The sequence below is a fragment of the Emydura macquarii genome, unplaced genomic scaffold (assembly GCF_026122565.2).
Source record: "Emydura macquarii macquarii isolate MOO-44397 ecotype Brisbane River unplaced genomic scaffold, CSIRO-AGI_Emac_v2 contig_2699, whole genome shotgun sequence".
NCBI lineage: Eukaryota > Metazoa > Chordata > Testudines > Chelidae > Emydura > Emydura macquarii.
In genome coordinates, this window is record NW_027132836.1 from 959462 (window position 1) to 975462 (window position 16001).

General features: G+C 45.2%; 1 protein-coding gene across 2 annotated transcripts in view; it reads right to left on the reverse strand.

Annotated features, from left to right (window-relative positions):
* Positions 1-16001, reverse strand: part of DOC2B (double C2 domain beta) — a 124725-nt gene that overhangs the window by 60153 nt on the left and 48571 nt on the right. For both annotated transcript variants that reach the window (XM_067565781.1, XM_067565782.1), the window contains exons 3-4: positions 15920-15994; positions 2116-2225 (exon numbers count right to left, since the gene is read on the reverse strand). In XM_067565781.1, coding sequence (XP_067421882.1) covers positions 2116-2225; positions 15920-15994 — 185 coding nt within the window. The remainder of the gene's footprint in view (positions 1-2115; positions 2226-15919; positions 15995-16001) is intronic.

Sequence of the window (16001 nt, forward strand, 5' to 3'; positions counted from 1 at the left end):
CATGCTGGGAATCATAATTCCACCAGGAGGAGAACGGAGAGATTAAAAACTATTTCAAACACGGAGGCTCCATTCCTACACTGCACCTGTCTGGTCCCAAGAGATGATCATGCCACCCCAGTGGGGGCTGGCCAGATGGCATTTCCTCAGCAAGAAACAATTAAGAGAGCTGATGGAAAGGTGAAGTTTGAATCCAAAACACTTTTTCTCCCCAGTGCATTTCAGCAAACAACTCAGCCAGTCATCTTTCTATAAACCGATTTTCACACTCAAACTAGCTGAAAACTTCAAAGGCATGGAGGAAAAAATAATAAAACACAGGCTTTCCAGCCTGAGAAGCCCACAGCACTTTCAGCATGACTAATATTTTCCAAGTGAAATAATAATCCAGGGAGATAAATTTCTCATCAGCACGTGAGTTATGAATGACAGCAGGTTTAGAGTCCAAATTCACCTACTATATATAACTTTACATTACAGTAATTATGTTTTCAATACTTCCATGAAAAAATAAATTCTCAGCATATACTTTTAGATGTTCAAATTTCAATCAGCGAGCTAAAAAGCTATCAATCCTAGATGCGATATGCAAAATCCTTCTTTCTTTTAAAACATCTTTCATTGATTTCTACATGGAGGCACTAGCTAGATAAAAGAGATTTACAGATCATGTACATAAGAATCTATGCAGCCAACCACTGGGATGTATCACAGCAACTGTTTAGAAGGACAGATCTAAAAGTTAAAAGTCTCTCTATTAATTTCAATTAATTAAATTCAATGCAAGAGCAAGGGTTAAATGAATGAGTCCTAGTTAAGTAGGATCAGTTGAAGTGAGGGGATGTAGTTAGGGGGCAGTTAGTTACGCCAAATTGGTAGCCAAGACATTGAGGTAAACAGCTAAGTGTTGCTAAAGGGACCTCAGTGTTGTAGCCATCAGAAAGGCAGCATTTCCAACACCATGCTAGGTTCAGAAGAAGGAATTGCATCTACTAAACCACATTGAAGGTTTTCCATCTACGCCCCGACCAGGCGGGACACTGCTTTGCTTGCAAGATATCAGATTCCTCATATTTTTGCAAAGTTAAACCAAGTTCTATTTCATTTTATAGCAATTTACAAATGCATTTCGGCCCTCCTCCAAAACACATCTTCTAATAGAGATCTGCAATTCACCTACAGTATTTCCAGCGAGAAGCAACACATAAATAAGGTATGCTTAGCAAGCTTGGGAATTATAAGGTGAAAAAAAATTGCAGATCAGACCCCAAGCTGATGAATTACGAAGCTTATAATGATGAAATGCTATAAGGTTTTTCACCAGCTATTCAAATTCAGGCAGCTTATAAATCAAATATCTGTCACCACAGGGCTGTGACTGATCCCGGCAGGAGAAGTGTGCAAATGAGGGGCCTTGGGAAATAATAATTATCTCTCAATCTGGTGGAAAGAAGGAGCTATAAATGTGCTATCACGATTCCAGTCTGAAAAGCACATGCACAGGTGACTGCTTGACACAGGACAAAGGGAGAGTTCTGTGCTGTATCCTAACTATTGACGTCCCATTATAAACACATCCCAGGCCCAGCATAGCCTGAAAGATTGACTAGCTACATGGGCTGACATTTTCAAAGAGGCTTGAAGGAATTAAGGTGTCTAGCTCCCAATTAATTTCAATGACAGTTGGGTGCTTATCTCCTTTCAGCTCTGAACATCCCAGCCGTGGCTGCTTGCAGTGAAGGTTCTAGGCAACTGAACTTGGTGCTTGGTAATCTCCATAAACACGTAACATTCTAGTCTCAATTGGTAAGGGCCTTGGTGCAACTCAGTATGTGGCTGACTGAAGGTGCTCAGATTTAGCTGAAATACGGTGGGGCTGATTTTCTGGTGCTCTGCATCTTGGCTGGCCATTCACCCAGTACGGATTGGTCTTCTGGGTGACAGGAGTATGGAATATGGATTTCATTGGCTTCCCCTCTCAATGCATCACTGGAATAGGCATTCTTTTCCTTCCCACTTGCATGAATTGAGTACAAAGAAAACTCTCTTTCCAAATAAAGAGATGTGTGACCTTTTCCGCCTGCATCTCTGAGATGTCCCCGGGGTTACGCTTACCTTAGCGTCTTGCGAATCATGTCCTCATCTGTGATGCCATAGTAAGTGAGGGTCTCATTCCAGGTGGGATTCAGAGTGTTCCTCAAAGTTTTTGTTCTTAGTTTATTTGCCTGGAAAAAGTAAATAATACACATGGTTAGTCTAGCCTGACCCCGGTAACTGCTTTGGTTACTGGGTGCAGATGATGAATGATCACTTGGAATGAAGCTAGGCCCATGAAATGATGATACAGAATACCTGAGCAGCTCCCCTTTGGCCCTCAGTTCCAATACACATCCATTGACTTTGCACCACCCTGCTGATCCACTCCCTCAGGATAGCAAAAATCCCCCTCGACCTCGCAGGTGCAGCAGATAATTGGAGGTGCACAAAGACAGTGGCCTTGTGGGTCATTTACAGAGCAACCCAATTATCTATCCTGTAAATAAGCAGCAAAATAGGCATCTTGGAAGACAGCAGTAAGGGAACAGGGACTTCATTTATAGGGTGTGTGGGGAATGAGGGGGGAAATCAACTCAGGTTTATTTTTATAAAAAGAACAACAATTTGCTGTTCGGGATGTTTATTTGCATTCTTGTGTTTAGTACAGCTACAGTTTCTGGAAGACTCAAAATCATTTCCTTGATCTACATTTGATTAGATTTGGCAGTTCTTTTCAACCCCACGTCTCAATGTGGCCTGTCAACAGGTTGTGCCGGAGGGACACAACACAGCACCACAGCAGAAGGACCATTACCACCCTAACGAGGCAAGAAGAAACGAGAGACACAGTGTCAGGGCTCAGAGGGGGAGCCTGTGAGGGACAGTGGTGGTATTCCGCCAAGTTCCACCCACAGTTCCAGAGTCCCCTAGTGTAACACAGACTCATTGGTACCAGCTGGAGAAGAGTTCCCAGCAAGCCTGAGCGACTCCTTAGCACACGGCTTTTAAGGAACTGCGCCAGAAAGCACAGCCCAAGAACCCAAGGGACATTGTGACAGCAAAAATGTTACACAGGACTAGTATGGACATGGGAAAAACACTATGTACCCAAAACAGCATGGCTAGCGCAGACAGCAGTGCTCGCGCACCAGTTCCAATGCCAGTGGTCCAATTTTCTAGCATAAACAAAGCCATAAGAGCTAGAAAGCAGTTCAGTTCAACTCCTGCACAACACTGTCAAACCAGGGACGACACCTGGTGCAGCAGGATACTATCATGTAATTCTCAAACAGCACAAGGCCTTTTCCATAAAGTATTGGCACCATAACTTAGTGTCACTAAAAAACAAACTACTGTGCCCGAACGTCCGATCCATTTCTGAAAATAACGAACCACCCTGATGAGTATCTCTTATTAATGCGTTATTGAGATGCTTCCCAGAGTCATTTTTGGGATGAATTTATTTTCATTTTTTGTTCTCTTGTTGCACATTATCCAGTTATTACTCATTCATTGCAAGGCCTCGTGGGAAGTCTACTCCATCTTGTTAGGAAGGCTGGCCACATCTTAGGACACAGAGTTGCCCAATAAATACCTAAATGTCAGCCTGGAACAGGCACTAGGAAGTTTAGTGGGAATGTGTTCCACTCCCCATGGAGATCATCAGAGCACCCCAGCTGCTTTCTGCCTATGAGATGGGTCAAGGCACTGGCTTGTAATTAAGGGTCTCTCGTTAGCATATAAATCCTAAGGAGCTTTGCCAGAAAGCAGGCTCATGAGGGATTCATCTTCACACACCTTGTTTCAAAAGCTGAACACCTCTTGATGAGAAGGTTGCCAGATCATTCAGTCTGCTCCAGAGTCTGAATAAACTCAGGGGCTGCCAACCTAAAGGTCAAAATTAAGTATCCAAGTCCAAATCCTGCTGGTGACTAATCTGTACTTCCTAGTTCCACATCACCGCAGTGAAACAAGAGGCCATCTCTTTCCCTGCACGGGCGTCCGGCCAGTCGTGATGATCAGCAGGATGTTTACAGGTTACAAGTCGGAGAACAGAGAAAAATCACCTTAGGAACCACTTCTCCAGCCGGCTCGAACTGGCCACTATACCGGCACTCTCAGCACGGGTGCCCAGGACTGAAAGGCAGTGGAGATGCACCAGTCTCCTGGCTAGGGGTTGGCGCGTGTGAAGCGGAGAGTGACAAGGGTTTCTCCCCAGCTTGCAAAGGATGCACTGCCAACCACAGTCTCTCTGACGCAGTTTTATTGCCCAGCCTTAAACAGAACAAAGCCAGCTCCTCAGCTTCCTGTGGGTGACAAACCCCAAGGGAGGTTTCTCCTTTACCTTTCAGGCTCTCACTGCCTCCCCTCCAGGACTCTCCCCATCCTGCTGCTCCTGCAGCTTTCTGACTCTGACTCTCATTACCTCTTCCCCCATCCCAGGCCTCCCCTTTTAAAGCTTAATCTGGGTCAACTGATGCAGCACAGCTCCACTGGCCCTGCTCCCTCTTAAAGGGCCAGAGTCATACTGGGTGAGGACACTTTCCATTGACTTCGAAAAATCTGGCAGCCCTTTCCAGAACAAACAAGGGGCGAGTGAGGGGCAGTCTGGCCTGCCACTGCCCAGGCTTCACCTGCTCTGTGGAGAAAGGCCCTGATCTAGCATTGCACTTAAGCGCATACCTAACTGCAAGCAAGCTATTGAGCCCCATTGGCTTTAATGGAATCTGAGCACACGCTCACATTTTACTGTAGAAGGCTGAAACTCAGCATGTTTTTTTAAAGTAAACATACCTGCTTAGCTGCTTTGCTGAATGAGGACCAGAGAGGGGCCTTCCCACTCTAGGACTGTCAACCCTGAATCTTTCCCCAGGTCTAAAGTCTTTTTAAAATCATCTTAAAGTGAGACTTTTCAATTGACTCCTATAATTGCTCATTCAGGGCAGCACTGCCCACCCACACGACTATTTCACAACTTGTGCGATATTTGGTGTTTTTCTTAAAGCCCCAGTTCCTGGAGTCAGGTGATCACACTACAATCTCAGCTTTCACTTTTTTTTAGTGTCACTTTCTAGCCCGTTGGGTTAAAGAGAAAAACTTGAAAATGTGGGGAGGAGAGTGGGAAATCCCCCAAATAAAAATAAATCTCATGATATTGGGGAGAATGGAGGGGCTGACTTGTAATTTTTGGACACTTGGAATTGACAATAATAGGGTAACCAAAAGAAAATACAAATGTTGCCACTGTTTAACCACTGGGGACGTAGATGGCATGGTTAGGAAAACTATCCAGTGGCATTTTTAAAAAAGGGCTGAAGAAGGGCAGTAAAACTATATAGCATTAAGGAAATGAATACATAATCCATGTCTCTTAAAACAACTTCTAGCTCCAGTAGGAAAATACAGAGCAGGAATAAACTGGTGCAGGTCCTCGGCAGCCCAGAATATGCAGCACACACCAAAGAAAGCTTGATTAAACAATGCCATCTGGACTAATGGACTAGTTACTTCCATTGCTCTTTATTTTAGATGACATTACATCACACTCCTGGCGAGGGTGGACACAGATGTGAAGTGCTGCTGCAGCAAATAAAAGCAGAGGACAGAAAAAGTAGAGGCTTTATCAAGCTGTGGGATTGTATAAATTAAGCCTTGTTTTTTTTAATTTTCACAGTAAAGGGAACAAATAATGAAAGACAACACGTGAGAAAACATGTTATGAACTAGGTGAAACCTTGTGATGGGCTGAGTTAAAACTTATTCAGACTGATGTGTGAACTCACCTTTTGCTTAAGATAGTTTGTAAGAAACACTTAGGGGTGGGGTGGGGGGGTCTAACCTAAAACAAAGCCTAATAGATTCTGTCCAGAAACTACCACCAGGTGGGTACTGTAACCAAGGGGGTGTGAAGGAAGGCAGAATGAACATAGAAACTGAGAACAGACACAGAGAGAGCAGCAGAGGCAAAAGCAAGAAAGCCAAGCAGTAACCTGTGAGACCCTGGAAAAAGCTAGAGAGAGTTTTTGGGTCTGTTGGCTAAAGAGGCTTTTTTTGGGGAGGCGCATCGGGGTGTCAGTGAACAAACAGCAAGTAAATTAAAACAAATATAAGGCAATACTTCCTCCACCAGCATGTAGTCAGCCTGTGGGGATCACAGAGACAAATAATGCTGCTGGATGTAAGACAGCGTAACCAAACTTCATGCATCAGGGCATAAACTCATGGCATCCCAGGGCTTAGGTAGAAACCCACACACCTCATCCCCCACACTTCCCGCATAGCACTGCCAACTGGGCATCAGGTGTACATCACTGCTAGCTGCACAACGGGAGGTGTGGCAGCACCGCAATTCCAGCTACCACGGGGATCCAGATGGATGATACTTAATAGGAAGTCTCCAGACCAGGCTCATGCAATCACAACAGCAGAGAACTGGTGTGACCATCTTCTCCACTGTCAGGCCAGGCACTCCACAAACGAAAGAAATGCTGATGCTTTCCAAGCAAGGGGAGAAGACAGCTCCATCCCTCACTCTAGGGCAGTGGTTTTCAGTTGGGATACACATACCCCTTGGTGAACGAGCTCTCGTCAGGGGGTATGTGAGAAAAATCCTATTATGGCAGACAACACATTTTGTTTCGTAAGACTTGGCAATCTAATCATAAGTATATTCTGACCCTCTCTCAGATGGGGTATGCGGTAGGGTACATTACTTGGAAAGGGTTACACAACCTAAAATGTTTGAAAACCACTGCTCTAGAAGAAATTTACTACCCTCTGCGCAAAGCCCGTTTGGGAGTGAAAGAGGCTCTGTGAGAGGAATACTAGACGGCCAATTATCCTACCTATCCCCCAGCCTGCTTTAAACTTAAACGTGAGCTGAACGACGTTCCAGCTAGTGGTGTGTGAGAAACAAGTCTGGTGGGTCTCAGGCCACTTCCAGGGGGATAGGTGGCCACGTCACAGATGCTGCACATCCCAGCCTGCACGAGAAGGGTTAACTACTCAACGGGGGTCTTAGCTAGAACCTGCTGATGTCAACAAAACGATCCCCTTAGACTTAACTGGCCCGATCAGGCCCTGGAGACCAAGCCACCTTCTCCCCCATTGGTGGGGCAGCAGAAGCATGGGGCACCTTGCAGCACCACTCCCCACTCTGTCATCTTCAGGAGCTAGAGAGAAGGGGCTTCATCTCCAGGCTGCCGACCCAACATCTCTCACCAGTGCTGAGTTCACGTAGCTCAAACAAGCGCTCCCTGAACAGCAACAGCTTCATTCCATCACTTTTTTTTTCCATCATGGAGCCCAGAATACCTTCTGGGCAAAAGAAGAGTGCAGAATCCCAGTGATGAAAGGACGATCGATTTTACGACAGCCTGTGTTCCCTCTTCCCGCTCACTCTGCCTCCTTCTCCGCCTCCCCCCAACGGTGATAATGATGGACTGAGCTTAATAAAACTTTGACTCTTTTTCCTCCCCCCACTGGGGAGGAGAATGACGCATTGTTCTGTAGAAAAGGCCTGCTGATTTGAAGTAGGGCTTTTCCATTAATTCCCTGATATCGGGACAGCCTGACTGAGCAGCAATTTCCACTGTAATTGGGTGTGAAGCTGGAGAGTCCTCCTCATTCTGCCCATTTCTCAATGTAATGAGCTCTGATGAAATCAATACGTAAAAGTTGTCTGCAGAGTATTTCAGACGCATTGTTACATCCATCATCTTTGTTTTGCAAGCACCATATTATAGGCAAGCAGGGCACTTAGCACACTGGGAAGTAAAAGGTTTCTCTCATGCTTTAAGAGCTGCCACTCCTGCTGCTTAGATGGACTTGCTCTTTTACAAAAGGCATCCTATATTCTGGAGCAATTTTTCATTCCCTTCAAAGAAATTACAGCAAAAATCACCCTCCAATTATTTTATCCAAGGGTTAAAAGAAGGCCTGATCAGAATCACTCAACACTTGTCAGGTAATCTGGCTTTAAATCTGTTTTGGGATAGATTAATAGGTTAAAAAAAAACCCCAAAAACCAAATTCTTCCTTTATTATGTCCTAACCAAACTGGTGTGTCCCTCCCACTAGAAAAGAGACAGGACTCTACAGTAACTAATATACAAAGGGATATTTTATCGAGGCTGTTGAACAGACAGACTCACTCTGTTCTCTGGTTCCTTGCAATCCCACAAACCCAATACAATCTTTTGTCTGGTGTCATCAACAAGGTGTCCCTAAATCTCAGCATAGAATAATAGTGCGTCTACACTCGAAACACTAGAGGGGCACAACTGCAGCTGCGCGGCTGCTGTAGCTCTTCCGTGTAAACACTACCTGCACTGACGGGAGGGGTTCTTCCACGGGCATAAGTAATCCATCTCCCTGAGAGGCAGTAGCTAGGTCAATGAAAGACGTCTTCCTTCAGCCTAGCGCTGTCTACGCCAGCGTCAGGATGGCTGCACTATGTCACTCAAAGGTGTGGAGCGATGTTGTTCAGCTGACCTAATTTTCTAGCATGGAGTAGGCCTAAGCAGTCATGGGATGAGACTGCTGACTATACTGTACAAAGCCTCACCCGAGATTCAGACAGAACCCACAGGCAGCCAAATCCAGCGGGCAGGGCACTGGGCTAAGAGTCGAGAGACCTGGGTTCTGTTCTCACCTTTTCCACTGACTTGCTGTGTGATTTTGGCTAAGTCACTTCCCCTCCCATCCTTTGTCTGTCTAGTCTATCTAGACTGTAAGCTCTTTGGGGCAGGAACTGTCTCTTAGGGCTTGTCGACACAGGAGAGCTATGGGGTGGAAGCAGGGTGTGAATTTAAACCTTTCTAGTTATGCTGGTGTAGCTCCCCCATGTGGACACTCTTATTTCAGTACAGGAGAATCTTCCAGTTTAGCTTATATGTTTCTTTGGAAGCAGTTTAAGCTAAACTGAAAAGGCCACTCTTATTCCAGAATTAGAGTCCCCACCCAAGGAGCTACAGGGTATCACTATAGTGGTTATGGAGTTAAAGTTAACTGGTGTAACTGGGAAAAGCTCCCATGTAGAATAGCCCTTACCACAGGTTTGTACAGCGCCCAGCGCAACAGAGCTCTAATCTTGTTTGCATTATGGCAGCAACTAGAAGCCCCAGTAAACAGCACATATCTAACTTTTGCTGGGATCTGTGCAAAAATCACCAGTCTCTCCCCCCAAAGCTTTGAGCACACCTGCTTAACTTGGATTCATATGTATTTGGTCCCTTTAGAATGGGAACCTCTTCCTAGTGTTTGCTCCTTTAGGTAGCTTTCAAAAGCAGTCTGTCTATAGAAGAGATCTTGGATTTGCACAACACTACTGAGGTTTATTCCACTACCATGATTAAGGAAAGTTGGTTGGACGAAGAGACACCTGTAAGTGCAAGGCTCTTTCTTTGACCTTATGGAGAGATAGTCAATCCTACAGGAACATAAAGCACGGCTGGAATACAGGGAGGGAACTAATTAATATGAACATCTAAAACCCTGCAAAACCAATCATATTTCATGTCATTCAAGTACAGCTCCCTTTCAGCATAAAATAAAATAAGTGAATCAGCTAGTAGGGCTGTCAGGTGAGGAGGCAGCATAGCTCTTCCGAAAAGAACCTCACGTGAAATCAATCACCGCCTTACAGGAGATGGTTCCATGAGGGTAGGAGGCGAATGAAACTCAACAAGATTGCAAAAAGGAATTATCTTTTCCAGCTTCAGCCAAGCCTGATTTGAATGCCTTGCTCACCTTAAACGTTCCCCAACTTTGTAAAATAGTTTCAAAATTAGACACGTTCTCACAAAAGAGGTCTAAGGAGGCACTGACAGCCATTTATCTTCCTGGCAGAGTTCTGATTTCCATTTTATTCCTGTCATCAACGGCACCATGCATGTCTTGGAGCCACAGGCTGCAGGAGGACTGGCTCTAGGTCTGCAAACTTGCTTGGCACAAGATAAAGTGTTCATTAAGGCCGATTACCAGTGTGTTTTGAAAGATACCAGATACAGTAACTCAATTGCAGGCAGGAATTGCATTAGGACAGGGCGGCCAAACAAGCATGGAGAACAAACGCATGCTAAACAGCTGATGCGTGTGGAATATTTTTGATCTCAGGCTGCTAGTTTGCATTATGCATCTAACAGGACAATGATACTGAAGTTCTGCTTTCTCCCAGGAGTTATTTATAATTTCCAATTTATAGCAGAATGCATAAACCATGACCTCTAAACATGGATACAAGAAAAATAACTCTCTAATCATTCATCAGCTAATGATACAGAAAATCTCCCCACAAGGCAAGGAACCACACACTTCCTCAGGAAAGACATAGGTTAACAGGCCTGACAACACCCAGGACTCAGTCAAAGCAAGAAAAGGGAGCAAATTCCAGAGTGGAGGACATGCTCGGCTCCCAGCGTCCAGACTAGTGACTCTAGGGACTGTCAGCTGGAGAGGTGATCTCCAAGAATCTGAAACACACATTGTTTTATATGGTAGATCAAACGTAACATCCTGGATCGTAACCAGCAATTAACTGGACACCCAGGCATGAAATACAGCCAAGTAAGTGGGCAGCATTAACTAAAATTTCCCAGTGGACTTGCAGGAGGAGTGCACTGCAATAACTCACTACAGGAGTTCATGAAGGTCACCGTACAGAGCATTAACTGTTAGCAAGAGAACAGAACAGTAAACTCGAGAAAACTGCATCACCTGCATCAGGGAGACAAACCAGTCTTGGATATTTTATTTATTTGCCTCACAATGGCAACAGTGGCCTGAAGGTTGGGACTTTCCTGGCTGTTAATTACCAGTTGGGATTAAATTTAAACTCCTGTAAGTGCTTGTTAATTGTCAGAGATGCCCCCTGTCCTGAGCCTGCTCTCCCCTCTTTGCACGAGCAGTGCATTCAGCAGGACCAGGGCTGAAGATGGGAGGGAGGAAGGGGGGGGGTCCTCTCAGTCACACTCACTGGAGATTGAAATATTTAATTCATTTCTCTGAAGCAAACTAAAGGTTACTAAAACATGCAAGTGCCTGTCAGTGGAGCAGAGGGCTGGGATTTCACTAGCAACCTGCAGAGGGCCCCACTGAGGAGAGGGGTGCTGGTGATGGGCCAGTTTTTTCCTAGCAGCGCCAGAAATGCGGATAGGCGGGGACTGAGGCACCATTCCTGAATGGTTCTTCTCAAGGCAGAAGTTTCAGGAGAAGTGCTCCTGGTGTTTCACATTACCAATTCACAAAGGAAACCAAGAGCAGCAAGAAAAGGGGGAATCTGCCAATCATCACTTGTCACCCAGCAGCTAAAAGCGGCCCTGCTGTTAAGCCCTAGCCCATGATTAATCCTGGTTTGTTTGGTTCAGGGCACTGGTTTCCGGTTCACCTGCCACAGCAGTTGTACAAAAGATTCAGAAGAGGTTTGCTGTATGAAGAGGGAGGGCTTAGGTGGCAAGCCAGACGCTACCCTGCCTGTCTGCACAGGTAGAATCTACTGTACCATGCCAGGGTTGTTGGGTGAGGGCAAAGAAAGCAGTGCCACTTCCCTTTTCCCCCACCTATTTCCTATTTGGGTCACTATTTCTACCTGCGTCTCCCACCTCCAAAATATAAACACAGCACCTTTAATTCTGCCCAGTGTCCTTCATAGTAACTCACGCCCAAGTGCAGAAACACAGTTACAGAGCAGGGCACCTACCTGTGCACCCAAATCTCCCATCTGGGCACTGAAGCAGGTCCTTGGGAGCGAGAACTGGCACTGACACAGCTAAATGCTCTTTGCAACCAAGGGGTATTGGAGCACCTACATTTAGATGCCCAACTTAGCGCCTCAATGTGATGCCCAGCCAACTGCTAGTGGAGAACCTACATCCAGCTGCCAGACTTAGGTGGCCACATTTGAAAATTAGGCCCAGCAAATTAACGAAAACAAGAGCCAAACAGTTAGCTGAAGGGATGGAGGGACCAGGTGGGTGGGTGGTGGATGGTTCGGGGCAGTTTGTGCAACAGCAGCAAGTATCCACCCCCCCAGCTGTGGGGAGAACCCTAGAGAGACTCAAGGCCACATGCAGCTGAGCCAGTCAGCTGTGGTCGTGGGGCGGTATAAAGATGAGGGCCTAAGACGGGAAAGGAAAAGTAAACGGAGCTGCAGAGCCAGTGATGCCACTCAAGAGATGTGCTGCAGCTCTTTGATCAAAGCAGCTCTCCCCTGCATGAACCATTTTAATGTGTCATGGATACATGGCTAATGCAGACCCTTATTTTAAGGTTATTTTTCCAACAGGATCCCAGATTTCAGACACAGAAAAGGCCTGAGGGATCCCTCCCCCTCCCCTGCCTCAGCAGAATCTTGTCCCCCAGTAGATGATGTACTAGGAAGATTACTTGACCACCTTTTAGGCAGAAGGTTAAGAACCACCCCATTGCTGTGTTGCAAGGTACATCTCACGCTGGCTCCTCCTTCAACTGTCTGTACCCCTGTTGATTTGTAATGGAGAAGGGGTTATTAGCATCTGGGGTATAATGAACTCCCTCAGAGAGAACAAGTTACCACCCAGAGAAGCACCTTCTACCTGTTCCTAATACGATCCCGTGCTTTGAGGACTAGACTGGGAGCCAAGACTACTGGTTCTATCCCTGGCTCTGCCACTGGCTTCTTGGGTGACCCTGAGCCAGTCCCCATGGCTGGGATTTTAAGAGACATGTGAGGACGCTAGGTGCCCAAGTCCCATTGACGGGTAACGGGTTTAGATGCCTACTTCTCAGAGCTTTAGGGCTGAACTTTCCAAAACAACTGTGTGCTCCAGCTACCCAGTCGGTAAATAGCCACAACAATACTTAATCCCCTTCGCAAAGCACTTTGAGATGCATAGAGGGAAGGCCCTACATATGGTAAGTGCTCAGTACTATTGTAAAACTGGAAATCAATGGCACACGGCGACGTTGTAGCAACAAACAGGACATCCAGAATGCAAGTTATTCTAGGTGCAGCTGCCCAGGTTTTAAATTCAGTCATTCCCAAGACCGCTTTATTGCTTCCACTTCGCCCCCGCCACTACAGAGTAGGAAATAGGATAGGAAATGCAGACTTCAGTTTGCTCTTCACTGCCTCCAGCAGAAATTCCATCAGTCGGTTTGCAAAAATCAAAGTGACAGATAATATCTACTGATGAAAGCGCTCATGGCTCTCCCTATCTGTAATGAAACGCCGTCCAATACCCTGTGTTATGAATTAATTCAACTGAACTTCAACAAAAACATACCGCCCCAAAAAGGCCCCACTATTTTGGTATAAAAGGAGCACAAGATTAATATTCATAACATATGTGCATACAGTATTTAAATTCTTCTACCTCATCGCTTATACTGACTTCTCCCTATATGGCAGCATTTTAATTACACTGCTTGCCAGCAAATTCAAAACATACATCTGTGGAAATATTTCCCTTCCAGTTTGTAATCTGCTTGATTATGGTCTGTGGGGCTTAAAATGCAAAAGAAGAGGAGAAAGGAGCTTTTTCCCAGAAACACCCCCCTGCCTGGCTTGGGTAGGCTTTAAAACACTTCCACACCCGCTTGCTTTCCAATGAGCTTGTGAACTAAATCTACTGGGCCCCAGTCCTGAGCTAGGGGTTCTCTGCTGATCATGCAAGGACTGCATGAGTGAGCACACATGCTTCCCAAACACCCAGAGTCCTGCCTCAGCTGGCCCAGGGCTCCCTGTGGGAAGGAATTTCAGGCTGGGGGGGGGCGAGGGGACCGTCTAAGGGGTTGTCCCAAAGTCCTGGTCAGGAATACAGAAAGGACACACAGGACTGTGCAGTTTTCAGGCATCCACCGGCCTCTGATACACCAGCTAAATGGTGGAGACACATGGCCAGTGGTCACCTCCTCTCCTCATTTTACTAGCCCTCTCCTCTGCAGGAATCACTGGGTGGGGTCTCTGGCCTGGGTTACACAGAAGGCTCAACTAGATAATCATAACGGTCCCTTTTGGTCTTCTTAATTTATGAAGCCCTAGAGACTGGGATCCTCTGTTTAGGGAGCTGCTCTTCTCACCAGGAAACACTGCTATCTTTTCAGAACTTCATTTTTTTTTTTTTAAATCAGCAAAATTGACATTAATCCACACAAGCTATGACAGACTTAAGCCTCTGTATTAGTGACTTTCCTGCCCTATTATCACTCAACAGCTAGTTTTCAACAGGCTCTACCTGCCCAGGAAGCTTGTGGGCACTTCCATCGCTCAAGACAGGACAGTCAAGGACAAATAATCAGCCTCTCCATTGAGTGGGTCACTATGCAGGCATAATATCTATGCATCACACTGGCACCCTTCCCAGCCCTGGGTGAAATTCAATGGACTAGGGATAATCTTTAAAGCCCAGTATGTGCGGGACCCAATTATTAAAGAGATTGTCTGCTTCTGTTGCAACAGCCAAGAGCTTTTCAGTTGTGGGATAGTCTCATTTAAAGGCCTCTACCTCCTTCATTTAGCACTTGCCACTAGGGCTGGTCAAAAAACAGTTTTTCTGTCCTGTGAAAAATTTAGAGATTTTGAAAACAAAATTCATCTTGGATCAGGATGAAAGGACAAAATGTCTAGTTGCTGCTAGGCTACTTGATACCCTCTCAAGAGAAAAAGAAAAGTAGAGCTCTGATGACTCCTATACAACATCTCTTTAAACAAAAGCTCGCCATCGTACGGATTATTACTTGGTTTCAGATATTTTCAGGGCAAGAATTTTTAAACCAGCTAATACTTCCTAAATAAACAAACTGTAATATCTTTTTTCCCCCCACAAAACAAATGTCCAATTTTTTTGTGTTGGATTAATTGAAACATATTGTTTGGATTTGGACCATTTAAAACATTATATGTTATATATGTATGTAAATTTCAAAATAAAAAATAAAAATAAAAAACTTCTCGTTCTGAAAAAGTCAACACGGGACATTGACATTTTTTTAATTTTGCCAATTTTTTTCCTAGACAAAATTTTGTTGCAAGCTATAGAATTTTGCAAAAAAATGTGTTTTTGTCAAAATGACATTTTCAGACAGAAAATTGTTTTGCCCAGCTCCACTCGCTACTCAGATTGCCCCATGAACTCCATTTTTGGGGAGTCAGACTTTTGCCCCAACTATATCTTGTCGCTTGTGTCTGGTTCTTTGTTTGATTGGAGAGTTTAGCCCCCGTAGGCATTTTATTAGAGGAGGACCCCGTGAAATTCAAATCTGAACTCTAGTTTTTGACATTGTACTAAGCCCCAAGGGTGAAAATCCTGGTTCTGTTCAAGTCAATGGTAAAACTCCCATGCTCAGTCTGCTAGGCCTCTCTGGTTTTTGGAAGGGAGGACAGGTATGACGGGGTAGATTGACTTCAGTGGGTCCAGAATATCCCCCCATGTGCTCCTGACATAGACTCTCGCTAAGACAGTAAATGAAAAGGGTCAATGTACATTTTGAGTGTATGGAATGGAACCAGTGCACTGTCAGCTGTGTCTATCTATTCATACCATTGCTCACGCTGTCAATCACCGTGGTGTCTGAGCCCCTCTGTGCGTCTTTAAGGAGAGATACCTTTGGGGACTCTCACTCACCCAGTGTGTTGTCCATGTTAAATAAATACTATAACATGGATGTACTTGTAGATTGTGCATGCATGTTGAAAGGAGGCTTATGGAAAATCTGCCCCTGAAACAAAACACATTTTTTGACATAGCCAACTTTCATCGGAAAATATATCCCAACCCACACCAGCAGCATCTTCCGTTGCTATACGCTAGACAGCAGATGGTACAACTCCACAAGGCAAGCAGAACAGCAGAGCTGAACCGTGCACATGACACAGACTTTAGATGGAATTTAAAAGACAACTCACCTTGCTAGCGCCTGGGAGTAAGTGCAATTTGACATATGGATCAGCCAAACCATTATGATCCATTGGCTTCAGGCCCTGAAGA